This window comes from Schistocerca piceifrons, chromosome 7 (genome assembly GCF_021461385.2).
Source record: "Schistocerca piceifrons isolate TAMUIC-IGC-003096 chromosome 7, iqSchPice1.1, whole genome shotgun sequence".
Lineage (NCBI taxonomy): Eukaryota > Metazoa > Arthropoda > Insecta > Orthoptera > Acrididae > Schistocerca > Schistocerca piceifrons.
In genome coordinates, this window is record NC_060144.1 from 215,483,300 (window position 1) to 215,501,858 (window position 18,559).

The window sequence follows — 18,559 nt, forward strand, 5'->3', positions numbered from 1 at the left end:
CTCGGCTGTATGGATTACCCAAGATCCATAAGAACAACGTTCCACTGAGACCGATAGTTAGAGCTCCTGGCTCACCGACGTATAAACTGGCAAAACACTTGGCCTCTCTGCTCCAGCCACACGTGGGGAAGACCGACACATTCATAAAGGACTCAGGACATTTCATTGAGAAGCTGAAGAAACTGAAACTTGCACCAAACGATATCCTTGTCAGCTTTGATGTTGTTTCGTTGTTTACGAAAGTGCCACTCAGTGACGCTCTGGAGCACATCGGTTCCATTTTCCCGCAAGACATCAAAAAGCTCTTCCATGCATGTCTCACCACGAGCTATTTCACGTGGAATGGCGATTTCTACGAACAGCTGGAAGGCGTCGCCATGGGTAGTCCTCTTAGTCCAGTGGTGGCCAACTTCTTCATGCAACAATTCGAAGCACAGACACTGGACTTGGCGACTTGCAAACCTAAGGTGTGGTACAGGTACGTCGATGATACTTTCGTGGTGTGGAGCCATGGTGAAGAACAGCTCGGTGACTTCCTAAGGCACTTGAACAGCCTCCATACCAACATAACATTTACCACGGAAGTAGAAAAGGACAAGAAACTGCCATTTCTAGATGTGCTGGTCATAAGGGACGGCGAAAACCTGGGACACAGCGTGTATCGAAAACCGACACACACGGACTGATGCCTGAACAAACTATCAAACCACCACCCGAGCCAGAAAAGAGGCATGATTAATACGCTCGTAACGAGAGCAGGACGAATATGTGAGCCGCAGCACCTCAGACGAGAAATGCAACACCTGGAAAGTGCTCTGAGCAGCAATGGGTACTCCACAAATTGTATTAGAAGTGTAACAGAGCCAAACACTCGGCGAAGTAAGGAATCAGAAAAAGAACTGTCGGGTACGACCTTTCTGCCATGCATTGACAGAGTGACTGACAGAATCGGCCGCATATTGCGCAAATGTGGTGTAAATACGATTTTAAAACCTACAAAGAAGATCAAAGAGTGTCTTAGATCGGCGAAGGAGAAAAGGGACCCACTTGCAATGTCGGGAATATACCGTATACCATGCACTTGCGGAAAAGTTTATGTTGGAATGGCTGGAAGATCAATTAACACCACGATCAAAGAGCATAAGCGACATTGCAGGTTGGGGCAGGTGGAGAAATCGGCCGTGCCAGAGCACGCACTGAGTGAGACCGACCACGTAATAAAATTCGCCGACACGGCAGTTCTGGCTGTAGATAAGCACTATCACACGCGCTTGTTCAGAGAAGCTGTAGAAATACAAAATCACGCGAACAGTTTCAACAAGAAAGAGGAAATCCTTAAGGTAAACGGATACTGGCTTCCCGTACTGCAGCGAACGACCGTCTTAAGTAGCAAGAGGAGAACCACACCGGAAATGACCGCGGAGTAGCCCTCGGACGTTGGCGCGCCAGGTACATATAGTCTGCGGCCGCGAGCTCGGCTCCAGTTCACCACCGGCAATGCATGGTGAAACTTTGACAATGCCAGCCATTCGTGCTGGCGAAACGTCAGTAAAATCATTAGATGAACGTCGGCCGAAGAACCCGAGACAGGAGCCAATAAGCAGTTTGTCAACAAGTGGCCACGAAAGCCTTAACAGTTTTGTAATATATGGATGACTTCACACGGGGAAGAATCATCGGGAACAGTAAGACTGAAGTGTGACGAGTGCAGCCAGAAGTTTGGTATTGCTCGCAGTATTTTTCACGTGCATGGGGAGAGTTCCGAACCACAGGTACTGCTGCCCGAAGCAGAGGAGGTGGTCGATCACGGTTAACTAAAGCAGCAAATGACCGCTACATTGTGTAACAGGCAAGAAGGGACCTCTGTCAAACAGCGGGTGCAATTGCTACCACATATAACGGGACTGCAAGGCACGCAATCTCACGCTTCACAGCGGCAAGGCGACTGCATGGAGAGGTATCTTTTCCCGACGACCAGTACGTTGTGTGTCGTTGACATCCCACATCGGTGCCACCGTTTGCGCCTGACGGTTTCGAGAGCGCAGGGACTCGATCGTGGACTGACGTTGCGTGTTCTTCTCGGATGAGAGTAGATTCTATCTGAGTAGTGTTTCTGGACGTACCCTCATGTGGCGTGGGAATACGTAATGCGCCCAGGAACATTGTCAATCATGGTCGTTTTCGTGGTCCAAGTATTATGATGTTTAGAGGCCTAATGTTGCATTTGCTTACTGACCTCCAGATCTCTGAACATGGTACACTCACCAGTAAAAAATATTGTGACAGTGTACTGTTTTCCCACATGCGTCTTTTCAGGTGTGATTCGGCCCAGATTTAAGTATTATGCATGACAATGGGAGACCGATTCGAACAACGTACATGGAGGATCTCTTGGATCGAGAGGATATTTGACGAATGGACTTTCCCCGACTTAAATCGCGTCGAACACGTATAGGATGCGTTGGGTAGACGTATTTCAGCACATCCACATACACCAGCGACCATCCAGCAATTTTCAACCGCCCTGGTGGAGGAGGGAAACGCGAGCGAGCGCTCGCGCACGCACACACACACTTACGTTTACATACCACATCATTCCAATACGTTTAGAGGCTGCATTAATACAAAATAAGTTGGTAATAAATGTAAATGTCGTGTGACTATGGCCTCCCGTCGGGTAGACAGTTCGCCGGGTGCAAGTCTTTCGATTTGACGCCACTTCGGCGACTTGCGCGTCGATGGGGATGAAATGATGGTGATTAGGACAACACAACACCCAGTCCCTGAGCGGAGAAAATCTCCGACCCTGCCGGGAATCGAACCCGGGCCCTTAGGACTGACAGTCTGTCACGCTGACCACTTTTTTTTTTAAGTAGTGCAAATCACAAATTTAAAGGAACAGGGATAGTTTGTTTGATTTTTTTATTTATTTACAATAAAGATCACTCTGTTAAAAGGAACATGTAGATCATTTCATGGTATAGTGCATTACATATTGAGTGATGAGAGAAGCGTGAGGTTCATTATCAGCTGTCAAATGTGCACACCGACTGCACCCGGCACATCCCAACTGCGTGGTGGGTCGAGGAAGACTGCCTGAAGATAGTTGGCAAAGGTTTTCCGATAGTGTGACCATCTATGAACCTCATTGTGGGCTTGCTGCAAGAAATACCAAAAGTCAAGTCGCGACTGGGCAGCATCCCCATAGAGGTACGCGATCGTCCAACCTTTGGCCCAGATGATCGACTGTGATTTAGTCTCCGGAAAGTAGTCACTCTCCGGATGTAAGAAGGAAGCAGGTGTAACATGTTGCGGGGTCACACGGAGGTAGCAAGCTACCATCTGTCTTCCTAGGAGCCAGACGTCCTCCACCGCGATACAAGTTAAGCGGTGATGGTCGTCATCCACTTGGCGATGGAGTGTCCAGTAGTCCAATTGCATGGAGCCGTTGGTTGGTGTTGAACTTGCCATTGGCGACAGAGAACCACAGTGCTCGAACGAAGGTGGGAAGGAATTTTTGGTGCACATGTCTCCAAATCGTCGGCCAATGCAACCTGGGGTGTTTGAGTTCAATGACAGTACGACTTATCTGTCGTAGCAGTCAAACATAAATTCCACGATAAATGTTGATTCATGCGCAAAATGTGGCGTAATGTTGCCCGCCGCCACCGGAGGTGTGAGGGACGCTGGAACCAGGAGATCCAGTAGGCGGGATGTAAGGGAATACCCCTCGCTACGCCATTGCTTGTACATCGTGGCGAGAAGGAGCGCCGTCGCTCAGCAGTGAACATTCGTAAGTCCGAGTCCCCCCTTGTCCGTAGGTAGCGTGAGCATTACGTATCGCATCTTGAGGGGCGATCCAATCATCACAAAATAGCCTAGTGCTGATTGAAGTCGACGTCCGAGCGTGAGTGGTAGGGGCAGACGGGTGCACCTCTCATGTGAATTTCTAGACTTTTTTTCTTTTCGTAGTAGGTTCAAATGGTTCTGAGCACTATGGGACTTAACATCTGAGGTCATCAATCCCCTATAACTTAGAACTACTTAAACCTAACTGATTTAAGGATATCACACAATTCATGCCCGAGGCAGGTTTCTAACCTGTGACCGTAGCTGTCACACGGTTCCAGACTGAAACGCCTAGAACCGCTCGGCCACACCGACCGGCCGTAATAGGTTCCTACTGATTATACGCTGATGATTTTTTTCAGGAGAAGAAATGTCCACGTTTTGCAATGCAATCAAGTCGTGGCAGACGTCTGCGCACCGTTGTCTCTGGTCGGGAGTCAAGGTGTGCGAGACAAACTTTGCACACATCTTTCTCTTCTTCAAAACGTTCTAGAGAATTTCTTCGACACGTACTACACGAATATGTAATAAAAAATGGGGGACTCTATTAAAAAAAAAATCTCAGTTGAGATCCGTTTGACCTATGGCAGCGCCATCTAGCGGGCCAACCATAGCGCCATCTGGTTTTCCCCTTCAAGCTAGACAAATTTCGCTCTTTGTAGTATTTTCGTTTGACGCTTATTTCGTGAGATATTTGGCCCGGTCACGATCAATGGACCACCCAGTATAAAGTCTGGGTATTCGCGTGTCGTCGGCTACGCTGTTTTTTCACCCCATTACTTTGATATGTAGATGGTTTTACACCTACAGAGGTTATTTACAGATAGTAGATGATATATGTACCATGGTTGGTTGAAATCAATCCAATGGTTTAGGGGATGTGGGAAATACACTCCTGGAAATGGAAATAAGAACACCGTGAATTCATTGTCTCAGGAAGGGGAAACTTTATTGACACATTCCTGGGGTCAGATACATCACATGATCACACTGACAGAACCACAGGCACATAGACACAGGCAACAGAGCATGCACAATGTCGGCACTAGTACAGTGTATATCCACCTTTCGCAGCAATGCAGGCTGCTATTCTCCCATGGAGACGATCGTAGAGATGCTGGATGTAGTCCTGTGGAACGGCTTGCCATGCCATTTCCACCTGGCGCCTCAGTTGGACCAGCGTTCGTGCTGGACGTGCAGACCGCGTGAGACGACGCTTCATCCAGTCCAAAACATGCTCAATGGGGGACAGATCCGGAGATCTTGCTGGTCAGGGTAGTTGACTTACACCTTCTAGAGCACGTTGGGTGGCACGGGATACATGCGGACGTGCATTGTGCTGTTGGAACAACAAGTTCCCTTGCCGGTCTAGGAATGGTAGAACGATGGGTTCTATGACGGTTTGGATGTACCGTGCACTATTCAGTGTCCCCTCGACGATCACCAGTGGTGTACGGCCAGTGTAGGAGATCGCTCCCCACACCATGATGCCGGGTGTTGGCCCTGTGTGCCTCGGTCGTATGCAGTCCTGATTGTGGCGCTCACCTGCACGGCGCCAAACACGCATACGACCATCATTGGCACAATGCAGAAGCGACTCTCATCGCTGAAGACGACACGTCTCCATTCGTCCCTCCATTCACGCCTGTCGCGACACCACTGGAGGCGGGCTGCACGATGTTGGGGCGTGAGCGGAAGACGGCCTAACGGTGTGCGGGACCGTAGCCCAGCTTCATGGAGACGGTTGCGAATGGTCCTCGCCGATACCCCAGGAGCAACAGTGTCCCTAATTTGCTGGGAAGTGGCGGTGCGGTCCCCTACGGCACTGCGTAGGATCCTACGGTCTTGGCGTGCATCCGTGCGTCGCTGCGGTCCGGTCCCAGGTCGACGGGCACGTGCACCTTCCGCCGACCACTGGCGACAACATCGATGTACTGTGGAGACCTCACGCCCCACGTGTTGAGCAATTCGGCGGTACGTCCACCCGGCCTCCCGCATGCCCACTATACGCCCTCGCTCAAAGTCCGTCAACTGCACATACGGTTCACGTCCACGCTGTCGCGGCATGGTACCAGTGTTAAAGACTGCGATGGAGCTCCGTATGCCACGGCAAACTGGCTGACACTGACGGCGGCGGTGCACAAATGCTGCGCGGCTAGCGGCATTCGACGGCCAACACCGCGGTTCCTGGTGTGTCCGCTGTGCCGTGCGTGTGATCATTGCTTGTACAGCCCTCTCGCAGTGTCCGGAGCAAGTATGGTGGGTCTGACACACCGGTGTCAATGTGTTCTTTTTTCCATTTCCAGGAGTGTACATACATAGCTACACACATGTACATCGAATTTTATAATAGTATAGATTCCTGCTTAGTGCCTGCAGTTACAGCCAGTTACCCAGTTAAAGGTAAGTTCGTCAGTGCTGCTGCTAGGAAAGACGCTATTCCAGTTTTTTTTCTTTATTGTAATTCGATTTCCTCCCGAGGGTGGTCATAAAACGGTGACTATTTAAAACCGGTACATGGCAAAAAAGTTGTGAAGAAAACATAAAAACAAAGGGGTCAGTGATGCTGATTAAAAACACTTAGGAAATAGACAGGCAAAATGAAAAAAAACATGGCGACAGTCTGGTTTCTGTTCGCAACTCTTGAAAAAGGAGACCCACAACACTGAACACTCACAGAAAACACTGCACTATAGAGTATGAAGGCATATGGGTATGCGGGGGGAGGACCTGCAAAGATAAGGGGGGGAAGGGGGTAGCCGATGGAGGGAGAGGAGAGAGACAAGTGCGGGAGCAGGGCAGAGGCGAGAAAGGAGTGGGGAAGACAGTGGAGGGGAAAGAATAAGGACTCGGGGGAGAAAATGGAGTCAAGAAGTGGGTAGGTGGAGGAAAAACACGATGGAAGAGCCCCCTAGATCGGCAGTTTTATCCGTTTGTGATTTTTTTTTTTCGTGGGGCTACCTTAAGAGCAAAGTCTACACGACACGATCAAGAACCCTGGATAAATTAAAGCAGAGAATTCGCGATGCAATTCACCGTATCTCAGCTGAGATGTTGCAGCGGCCAGTGAGGAATCTCAACAGCAGATTTCACGAATGTATTCGTACAGGAGGATGTCATTTAAAGGACGTAATTTTTAAAAAATGAAAAATGCCATCTATGTTTCTTAAATGGCAAAGCTGTAAGACTTAAAATGTTATGAACGCAATTTCTTTCCTTCATCACTTCTAGTTTTATTAGATTGTGGAAATGTTCCCGTTTTTGTGTGTCACCCTGTATTTACATAGGTAATAACTGGTCTCTTCATAAGACAGATTGTTCTTATCACGGCAAAATCAAGGGGCGATCAAGATGCTTCCGTTTGAAGGCGTGGCTTAGCGTATATGCAACGTAGCGCGACGCCGATGCGGTTATATTAGCATCGACATATAGGCAAGGAATTAGTGTGGCATTGGTGTATTAGCTTACGGTTCAAGCTTAAAGATGAACTGTGGCGACGTATTACCAAATGCGTGAAAACCAGACCAACGTGCTGTTATTCTTTTTCTGCCTGTCGAAGGACAAATAACGGTAGACACCGATCGATGAATGAAAAATGTGTAAATACGGTCTGCTATTGAGGCGAAACGTCGGGAAAACTGCCAAAAGGGCAACTCGTTATAACGCACGCCCCCATATCGCAAATGTCGTAACGCAGAAGTTACGCTAACTCAAGTGAAGGACACTCCAGCAGCTGCCCTTTAGTCCTGTCCTCTCCCCGGGCGATTATCACACCTTCTGTCCCTTAAAAAAAGGGGCCGACGATTCCTGTCGAACGAGGATGTGCAGCAAGCATTTACGGACTTCATCACGCAGCAGGACTCGTTTTACCAAAAGGGTATTTTAGACCTGGAGAGAGGGTGAGGTGACTGCCTCAGTGCTCATGCGATTTTGCTTGATTGGCATACCAGGTCTGGACTGTACGGCCTTCGAACGAAAACTTGTTTGATCGCCCCCTATAGGTTCACTTAGCACTTTTAAAACGGATTTTTGAAAAGAGTAGACACCTTACACATATACACAGGGTGACAATTATTGAACTACAGTACTGGCCATTAAAATTGCTACACCAAGAAGAAATGCAGATGATAAACCGGTATTCATTGGACAAATATATTATACTAGAACTGACATGTGATTACATATTCACGCAATTTGGGTGCATAGATCCTCAGAAATCAGTACCCAGAACAAACACCTCTGGCCGTAATAACAGCCTTGATACGTCTGGGCATCGAGTCAAACAGAGCTTTGATGGCGTGTACAGGTACAGCTGCCCATGCAGCTTCAACATGATACCACAGTTCGTCAAGAGTAGTGACTGGCGTATTGTGACGAGCCAGTTGCTCGGCCACCATTGACCAGACGTTTTCAATTGGTGAGAGATCTGGAGAATGTGCTGGCCAGGGCAGCAGTCGAACATTTTCTGTATCCAGAAAGGACCGTACAGTACCTGCAACATGCGGTCGTGCATTATCCTGCTGAAATGTAGGGTTTCGCAGGGATCGAATGAAGGGTACAGCCACGGGTCGTAATACATCTGAAATGTAACGTCCACTGTTCAAAGTGCCGTCAATGCGAACAAGAGGTAACCGAGACGTGTAACCAATGGCACCCCATACCATCACGCCGAGTGATGCGCCAGTATGGCGATGCCGAATACACGCTTCCAATGTGCGTTCGCCGCGATGTCGCCAAACACGGATGCGACCATCATGATGCTGTAAACAGAGCCTGGATTCATCTGAAAAAATGACGATTTGCCATTCGTGCACCCAGGTTCGTCGTTGAGTACACCATCGCAGGTGCTCCTGTCTGTGATGCAGCGTCAAGGGTAACCGCAGACATGGTCTCCGAGCTGATAGTCCATGCTGTTGCAAACGTCGTCGAACTGTTCGTGCAGATGGTTGTTGCCTTGCAAACGTCCCCATTTGTTGACTCAGGGATCGAGACGTGGTTGCACGATCCGTTACAGCCATGCGGATAAGATGCCTGTCATCTCGACTGCTAACGATACGAGGCCGTTGGGATCCAGCACGGCGTTCCGTATTACCCTCCTGAACCCACCGATTCCATATTCTGGTAACAGTCATTGGTTCTCGACCAACGCGAGCAGCAAAGTTGCGATACGATAAACCGCAATCGCGATAGGCTACAACCCGACCTTTATCAAAGTCGGAAACGTGATGGTACGTATTTCTCTTCCTTACACGAGGCATCACAACAACGTTTCACCAGGCAACGCCGGTCAACTGCCGTTTGTTTATGAGAAATCGGTTGGAAACTTTCCTCAAGTGAGCAAGTTGTAGGTGTCGCCACAGGCGCCAACCTTGTGTGAATGCTCTGAAAAGCTAATCATTTGCATATCACAGCATCTTCTTCCTGTCGGTTAAATTTCGAGTCTGTAGCACGCCATCTTCGTGGTGTAGCAATTTTAATGGGCAGTAGTTTATTAGCACCGACATGTAGGCAAGGGACTAGTGTGGCATTCATGTATTAGCGACGCGCTTACGGCACAAGCGGAATGGTGATTTACGGCGACGTTTTACCAAATGCGTGAAAACAAGACCATCGTGCTGTTATTCTTTTCATGCCTGTAGAAGGACGAATAACGGTAGACACCGATCGGCGAATGAAAAATGTGTAATTACGCCGTCTTATTGAGGGGAAACGTAGGGGAAAAGTGCCAAAATGGTAACTTGTTATAACGCACGTCCCCGTACCGCAAATGTCGAAACGCTGAAGTTACGCTAACTCAAGTGAAGGACACACTAGCACCTCCCCTTTATTCCTGTTCTCTCCCCGAGCGATTATTACACCTTTGATCCTTTAAAGAAGGGCCGACGATTCCTGTTGGAGGAGGATGTTCAGTAGGCATTTAAGGAGTTCATCACGCAGCAGGATTTGGTGTTTTACCAAATGGGTATTGTGGTGTCACCGCCAGACACCACACTTGCTAGGTGGTCGCCACTGTGTGATCGCAGACCGAGCGCCACCACAAGGCAGGTCTCGAGATACGGACGAGCACTCGCCCCAGTTGTACGACGACATTGCTAGCGACAATACGGACGAAGCCTTCCTCTCATTTGCCGAGAGACAGTTAGAATAGCCTTCTGCTAAGTCCATGGCTACGACCTAGCAAGGCACCATTAGCCTTACCTACTTTGAGAGTTACAGTATAAATGTCTCCAGAAGAACGCTGTATTCATCAACGAATAAAAGTTAAGTATAAAGCAGCTACATACTTTTCTTGCTACCATTCAATAGTTATCCTGTTCCAGACTTGACGCCAGTCGGCGTGTGTGTACACGTGCCTTTCTTTCGGCTCACCTCGCAATGTGGCGTAACTAGCTTGTTACGCCACAACAGATTGACGACGAGGATTCAAAGAGGATTACAGGATCGTGTTCTTTCTCCCTGCTTTGCTCTGATTTATTTGTGTCATGGCTTCGCCACAATCTCCAGATGTACTGTCCGAATTTTATCGCTTGCAGAATCAGCAGACGCAGGCGTTATTGGATGCCCTTGGACAGCTCGTCCAGGGTCAACGTGCCATTCAAACCGATGCGGCAGCCGCCGCTTCACCGCTACCGCAGCCACAACATGCAGTTGCACCGCCGTTTCGCAGTTTTGATGCAGCGCACGAATCGTGGACAGAATGGTCCCGACAGTTCGCCTTCCATCTAGCCGCCTACAGAATTCAAGGTAATGAGCGGCAGCCGTTTTTGCTTTCTTGTGTCGGTGTGTCCAAATACCGTGTGATAGTGAAATTGTTTCCCCGACGCGACGTAGCAACTCTGTCCTACGAGGAAATTTTGTCTGCTTTAGATGCCTATTTCAAAGAAATAGTTAATGTAGTTGCAAAAAGGTATACTCTCTTTCGTACAAAACGTACGGCCGGTCAAACTAATAGGGAGTGGGTAGCAACATTGCAAGGACTTACTAGGGACTGTGCCTTTGACTGTGACTGTGGCCTTTCTTATTCAGATACAATGGTACATGATGCAATTGCACAGAACGTTTCTGATGTTCGCATACGGGAGCACATTTTGAAACTAGTTAATCCCTCCCTTCAACAAGTGATAGACATATTGGATAGACAAGACACACTTGACTGTGCTCAGGAATCTTTTGAAACTTCGCCAGCAGTGTGTAACATTAACCGGCCCGCCGGGCGAGCTGCGCGGCCCGGTCAACTGCCCTCGCGCACACAAACGCAGCTGCAGCCGCACTCTAAACCAGGTGTGCCGTGCCAGCCCACCAATGCAGTGAAATCATGCCCGCGGTGTGCTACTAGACATTCGTGTGAACATTGCCCGTCACGCCAAGCTATTTGCTTTTTCTGTAATAGGAAAGGACATGTTCAAAGTGTTTGCCAGAAAAAGCTCAGATCAGACAAACACAATCGTTCCAGGCCCTTTGCTTTGCGCCGGAATCGAACCAAGGACACTCAGGATCGTGGACCTTCGCCCATGGACATTCATGAAGTTAATTCCGATTCGTCCAGTGCCACTTTCTCTAACAGTGACTGTGTTCGTCCCACACAAACTGTGCGTCGACGTCGCCGGAAATCACGTCAATTAGCAAGTGCTTCTGTACAAGTGTCTGTTCAAACTGCACAAAACAGTCGCTCTTGTCGTCAGCAGGACAATAAACTTTTTGTAGATTTGGACTTTAATGGCAAGGTCATACCGTTCCAGCTCGATACCGGAGCTGCAGTTTCATTGCTCAATCACGACACGTACAAACAACTGGGCACACCTCCGTTGCGTGCCGCAAATGTTAAGTTACATAGTTATTCAGGACAGAATATACCTGTGTTAGGACAGTGCAGCCTTCTTGCCACATACAAGGGACATACAAAACTTGTGTCATTTTACGTTCTTCGTTCTTCTTCTGCAGTGAACTTGTTTGGTTTAGATTTATTTCAGTTGTTTAACATGTCTATTGTAAATCAGGTCCTATCAGTGAATCAAACTGTGCCTTCAGACAGAGTTTCTCGTCTGTGTGACGAATTTGCAGACATTTTTGCACCAGGCTTAGGTTGCGCTAAAAACTATGAAGCACATTTGGAACTGAAAGTAAACGCGCAACCGAAATTTTTCAGAGCGCGCAATGTTACTCACGCATTGCGTGATGAGGTCGCACGAACATTGAACGATTTAGAATCGCAAGGTGTGAGTGAATGTGCGCAATGCCTTTTCGATTTCAGTTCCGCTTCATCGCTTACGCCGTACCGGTGTTCCGTTCGTCTGGACAACGGAATGCGAGAGCGCCTTTCGCCAGTTGAAATCGGCGTTGCTTTCTAATACTTGCCTCACGCCTTTCGATCCCCGGAAACCCCTTTTGTTGATGGTAGATGCATCGGATTTCGGGATCGGTGCTGTGCTTGCGCACAAAGTTGGCTCGCATGATCGCCCTATTGCCTTTGCGTCAAAATTGCTCTCATCTGCGCAAAGAAATTATTCCCAGATAGAGAAAGAAGCTTTGGCTCCCGTGTTTGGTGTTACTAAGTTCCATGATTTTTTGTATGGTCGTCACTTTACCATCATCACAGACTACAAACCTTTGACATCGCTTTTTCATCCGAACAAGCCTGTACCTCCGCGTACAGCGCAGAAATTCATTCGCTGGTCTATTTTTCTCTCGCAGTACCGCTACGATATCTTGTATCGGTCCACTGCTAAGCACGGAAACGCCGATGCGTTGTCCCGTTTGCCTGTTGCTGAGGATAAAGCATTCGATTCTTCCGAACTTGCTTGCCTGTTCATTGATTCGGAAACCGATGAAGTGGTCGAATCGTTTCCGATTGATTTTCGTCGTGTAGCTACCGCCACAACTGCTGACCCTGTCCTTGCTACTGTTTTGCGTTTTGTTGCTACGCCATGGCCTTTGTCAAAGTCTCGGATTGCGGATCCGTTGGTTCGCCGATTTTTTGCTCACAAGGAGAGACTTTTTGTTCGACGTGGTGTTTTGTTGTTGCGTTCTGATAATGATCAGTCCAGAGTCGTGGTCCCACGTTCGTTACAGTCCTCTGTTTTTCGGCTTCTTCACCAAGGACATTGGGGTATAGTGCGAACGAAACAACTTCCTCGTCAGCACTGTACTTGGTTCGGAATCGATGCTGCAATTACGAATATGTGTTCTTCTTGCATGGCGTGTGCCGAACAACAATCCGCACCGCCGCGGAAAATCTTTGCATGGCCAAAAGCCACTTCCCCTTGGCACCGCTTGCACATTGATTTTGCTGGTCCATTCTGGAATGCTCGATGGTTGGTTCTGGTCGATGCCTTCAGTAATTTTCCTTTTGTTGTCCGGATGTCTTCCACGACGTCCTCCGCCACCATCCAAGCGTTGTCTGCTATCTTTTGCATTGAAGGTCTTCCGCAGACTATTGTTTCCGACAATGGCCCACAATTCATGTCCGCAGAATTTCAGTCATTCTGCCAGGCCAATGGTATTCAACATCTGACATCCGCGCCGTTTTCGCCTCAGTCAAACGGTGCCGCTGAACGATTGGTCCGGACTTTCAAGTCACAGATGTTGAAGTTGAAAGAGTTGCATTCTTGGGAGGACGCGTTGTTGCTCTTTTTGTCATCGTATCGCTCTCAGCCCCGAGATGGTCGCTCGCCGGCTGAGTTGCTCCATGGTCGTCCTCATCGAACCTTGATGTCTTTGCTGCATCCGCCGCATCCGGTTCCTGTGCAGCGGCAGACTCCTGCTTTTGCTCCAGGCGACGTTGTATTTTATCGCAACTATCGAGGTTCACGGCGTTGGCTCGCAGGGCGCATTCTTCGCTGCCTCGGCCGCGCGATGTATTTGGTTTTGGGGGCCTCTGGTGAGGTGCGTCGGCATCTCAATCAGCTGCGCCTCTGTCGTCGCACGGGTTCTGCCGCTCCCCGTCTGTTTTCAGCGACAGTGCCGTCCGGTCAGCGTCCTGGGGACCCGTCTACTGGCTCGCCTCATCCCCAGGTGTTACCGACGATGCCTTCCATTTTGCCCCATGGCGACGCGCCGCCGCAGCAGCCACCGCCGCCGCCGCCGCCGCCGCCGCCGCCGCCTGTTCTCCCGCCGGCGCCACCCGCATTCGACGCTTCGCTGCAGCCGCCAAGCGCCTCCCTGGGTCACGCGCCGCCGATCGCGTCCCGTGACCAGCTGTCCTCCGCCATGGAACTCTTGCCCGCTCCGGACCACATGATGTCATCGTGCGTCGGATACCCCGACGCAATGGAGGTCGACCCTTCGGCCCCTTCTGTCTCTTTCCGGGCGCATACGCCGCATGTTGACGTGCACCCTGCACTAGGTTTTCAGGCGTTTCCTAGGTCCCCTCGGACCGAATGGCCGGGTGCGGGTGGCACAGCCTCGCCTGTTGTTAGGCTCCCCACCTCATCGCATACGTCAACATGGGGTCCTCCCCACGGCGGGCGGAAGCCTTATCTCACGACCGTTCGCCGATTTGCGGGGGAGGAATGTGGTGTCACCGCCAGACACCACACTTGCTAGGTGGTAGCTTAAATCGGCCGCGGTCCATTTAGTACATGTCGGACCCGCGTGTCGCCACTGTGTGGTCGCAGACCGAGCGCCACCACAAGGCAGGTCTCGAGATACGGACGAGCACTCGCCCCAGTTGTACGACGACATTGCTAGCGACAATACGGACGAAGCCTTCCTCTCATTTGCCGAGAGACAGAATAGCCTTCTGCTAAGTCCATGGCTACGACCTAGCAAGGCGCCATTAGCCTTACCTACTTTGAGAGTTATAGTATAAATGTCTCCAGAAGAACGCTGTATTCATCAACGAATAAAAGTTAAGTATAAAACAGCTACGTACTTTTCTTGCTACCATTCAATAGTTATCCTGTTCCAGACTTGACGCCAGTCGGCGTGTGTGTACGTGTGCCTTTCTTTCGGCTCACCTCGCAATGTGGCGTAACTAGCTTGTTACGCCACAACAGGTATCTTAGACCTGGAGCGTGGGTGAGGTGGTTGCCTCAATGGCCATGGTGATTTTGACTGGTTGGCATACCAGGTCTGGACTGTACGGCCTTCGAACGAAAACTTGTTTGATCGCCCCCTATAGATTTACTTAGCACTTGTAAAACGGGTTTTTGAAAAGAGTAGACACCTTACAAATATACCGAGCGAAGTGGCGCAGTGGTTAGACACAGTACCCGCATTCGGGAGGACGACGGTTCAATCCCGCATCCGGCCATCCTGATTTAGGTTTTCCGTGATTTCCCTAAATCTCTCCAGGCAAATGCCGGGATGGTTCCTTTGAAAAGGGCACGGCTGACTTCCTTCCCGTCCTTCCCTAATCCAATGAGACCGATGACCTCGCTGTCTGGTCTCCTTCCCCTAAACAACCCAACCCTTACACATATGCGTAGGGTGACAATTACTGAACTATATGAAATAAAATCTTCCGAACGGTTTGCGTTAGGACGTGCAAACTGCACGGTTGGTCGCGGGGCATGATGGGAATTAGTATGCGCATGCACGGGAAGCCCACTTCCATTCGAATGGGTTCGTCAGTAAGCAAAATTGGCGCATTTGGGGGACTGAGAATCCTCATTTCGTGATCGAGAAATCTCTTGAGCCTGAACAGGTGGCTGTGTGGTGTCCAATATCCAGTCAGGGAATAATCGGTGCGACACTCGTAGATGGCACGGTGACTACCGAAGGTTTTGGAAGATAATTTCACCCCATTATCCAAAGTGCTCCTAATTTTGACAATATGTGGTTCATGCAAGACGGAACTCTATGCCATCGAAGCAGGAGAGTGTTTGATGTCCTCGATGAGCACTTTATGGACCGCATTTTGGCTGTGGGGTAGCCAGAGGCCAGTAGCATGGTCCACGATTGGCCGCTATATTCTCTGGATCTGAAAACATGCAACACCTTTTTGTGGGGCTATATTAAAGACATGTGTACAGCAATAACCCCAAAGCCGTTGTTGAGTTGAAAGCAGCCATTCAGGAGGTCATCTACAGCATCGATGTTGCGACACTTTTAGCGGTCATGCAGAATTTCGCTATTCGTCTCCACCACAACGTCGCCAATGATGGCAAGCATATCGAATATATCATAACCTATCCGAATACCTGTAGTGACGTTTACATGTTGAATAAAGTGTGTCCACGCCGTAGTTTGTAACTAATTTACGTTTCTTTCATATAGTTCAGTAATTGTCACCCTGTACATACTGCTAGACTGCAGGTAAGTGTACAGAAATCTGTGTCGGCAAGCAGCGCTGTGCCGTGACTTACAGCGGAAGACGTCGTAGATGAGGGCGTAGACGCGTCGCATGTCCTCCTCGTCCTGGAAGTGCACGGGCAGCGGCGGCGCGGCCAGCAGGCAGCCCGCCTTGGCGATGTCCTGCACGGGCCTTCCCGCGGGCCTGCGCTCGCGCGCCTCCGCCAGCGGCCGGCGGGTCGCCACCCCCGCACACCCCCACAGCGGCTGCGTCTCCGCGGGCGGCGCCATCACCACCGGGCTCGCCATCCTGCCACCATCGCACACAGTCTCATCTACAGCTACATCTACATCTGCATACATATTCCGCAAGCCATCATGCGCTGCGTGGTGGACAATGTCTTGTATCACTGCTAGTTCCCTTCCCTGTTTCACTCGAAAATACATCGAGGGAAATACGACTATGGATATGCTTTCGTACAGGCCATAATTTATCTAATCTTGTCTGTGCGATCATTACGTGAGATGCACTCTGGTGGCATTAGAATTGACAGCCACAAGAATCTGACAATAATACACAGTTTTCTCTCTCACTGGGAAAGAAAACATCGTTAAAATATCTTTTGACCGGGTCAGGCGTTTGTTTACCAGATCTCGATGCTGTCACAAGGTCATTCGGGGCTTCAAAAAGAAATTCTCGAATTCTCATTTCAAACTCACCAACAGTGTACAACTATTGTGAAGCAGGTGGTCAGAGCGAAAAAAAAAACGTTTTGACCATCATACCCGAGGACGGGGATCTTGTTCATCTGATGATCTCAAAGCGTTCGACGGCACGGGTACAGTCGTGAGATGTATACGGTTTCGATGTCGGAAGAACTTTGTTAGAAGATTTTCAGATATAGTTCTCTCGAACGGTTATGTTGTCAGTCCCCACTTGAGAAACAATATAACCAAGCTGCAATGACTAGTATATAATAAATTCTTTTCGCCACGGATTACCAAAGTACTGAAATATGCCTGATACAGGTCAGGATATTAAGAGGGTCACCCACGACAATTTGAAATCCTTCTGAATTTTGTTTTATGTTGTGTTCTCTGTTTTGTATATTACGTGAAGAAATTTCATTCCCTTCAGGTGTATGGCGTAAGAAAAGTTACGTTTTAAACACTTATTTACATATTATTATTACTGTAATGATTCTATATCATAATAATCAGTTACTTGTTACTTTAAGCTAACAAAATATACGTATTTGAAACGGTAAATTGAAAAAAGAAAAATGAATGTAAAAGGTAAAATAACAATACGTAAAACCAATATAAGTAAAATAAATAATCAGACTAATAATGAATCTTGAGATATTTTAATTAGGTATGTTGAAAATGCTCTGAAAACAGATGGTGTACAGTTTATTTTCCAAAAATGGTATTTCAGAACCCAGCTTTATTACACAAGGGTGTATGTAACTTGAAAGCTTCTTAATTTATGTTGTAACAAAGGTTTTCACTTTTCAAAATTAATTAATGTTGGTGGAGTATTCTGCAAAATTTTAATTTATTACAAAATTCGATTATGCGGTTTACAAGAATGTTAAGTGCATCTTAATTTTTATGTCAGAAACATTTTTTATATATGATCGTTTCGAAGATATTCGCTCGAAATCCAATATGACAAATTACCCTTTGGGGTATGTTTTACCCTTTAAAAGTGAAATTGGGCATTAACAAAAAAACTTATTACATAATTTTGGCCCCACTACACATACACCAAATTTCATCAAGATCGTTTAGACACTTGGGAATGTTCCCTTGTGGGTTTTTTTAATGTCTTAACAATTTTGTGTTAGTTTCCACCAGATAATGTAACAGATAGACGGTTAAACACAGCACTGACAAGAATTTCTTCAACCGAACGCTTTAAATTTGGATAAAATATTTGATTGTAGTTATGTGACCATGTTGTGCCTTGGAACACGTTTTGATATTTGAAAAAAACTTAATTTTCTGTAGTAATGTTTGTAATTTAAAAAAGACTGATGCACTTAAAAAGTGAATATCATCGTTGAAAAATGGAATATAAAATATATGAGACATCTACTGCAAGGCTAGCTACACGTGGAAGTCTGAAAAGTATATCAATGTTCAACACTATCCTTCGCTACGTTTTTTGTAGTTGTGAGCCAGTGAGATTAGGTGACGAAGTTCCTTGATATCTCTAAAGCCTTGAGTCTGCATGCCACGCCACATGCTTATTTTTAGGTGAACTATACAGATATGGTATTAGGGGGAATGAAGTCAATCTAATTAAGCCACGCAGTCTCGGCCTTCTATCGATTTCGCCCCTCGATGACGATCTTTGTCTGGATAACTATGGAGGTACGCCTGTGGCGTCATCTCTGGGGACAAAAGCCGCGAAGCAGGAAGGTTTTGGGGAGTGAATGTGTGGTGTGTGGTGCAAGGAGCGAGTCAGCCAGAG

The 18,559-nt window shown here is 48.2% G+C and overlaps 1 protein-coding gene across 1 annotated transcript in view; it reads right to left on the minus strand.

The window, feature by feature from the left end:
* The window catches only part of LOC124805558 (putative methyltransferase NSUN7), a 159,669-nt gene extending 143,280 nt beyond the window's left edge, over positions 1–16,389 (minus strand). Inside the window, exon 1 of the mRNA XM_047266125.1 lies at positions 16,155–16,389. Coding sequence (XP_047122081.1) covers positions 16,155–16,389 — 235 coding nt within the window. The remainder of the gene's footprint in view (positions 1–16,154) is intronic.
* Between the last annotated feature and the right edge of the window lie 2,170 nt (positions 16,390–18,559).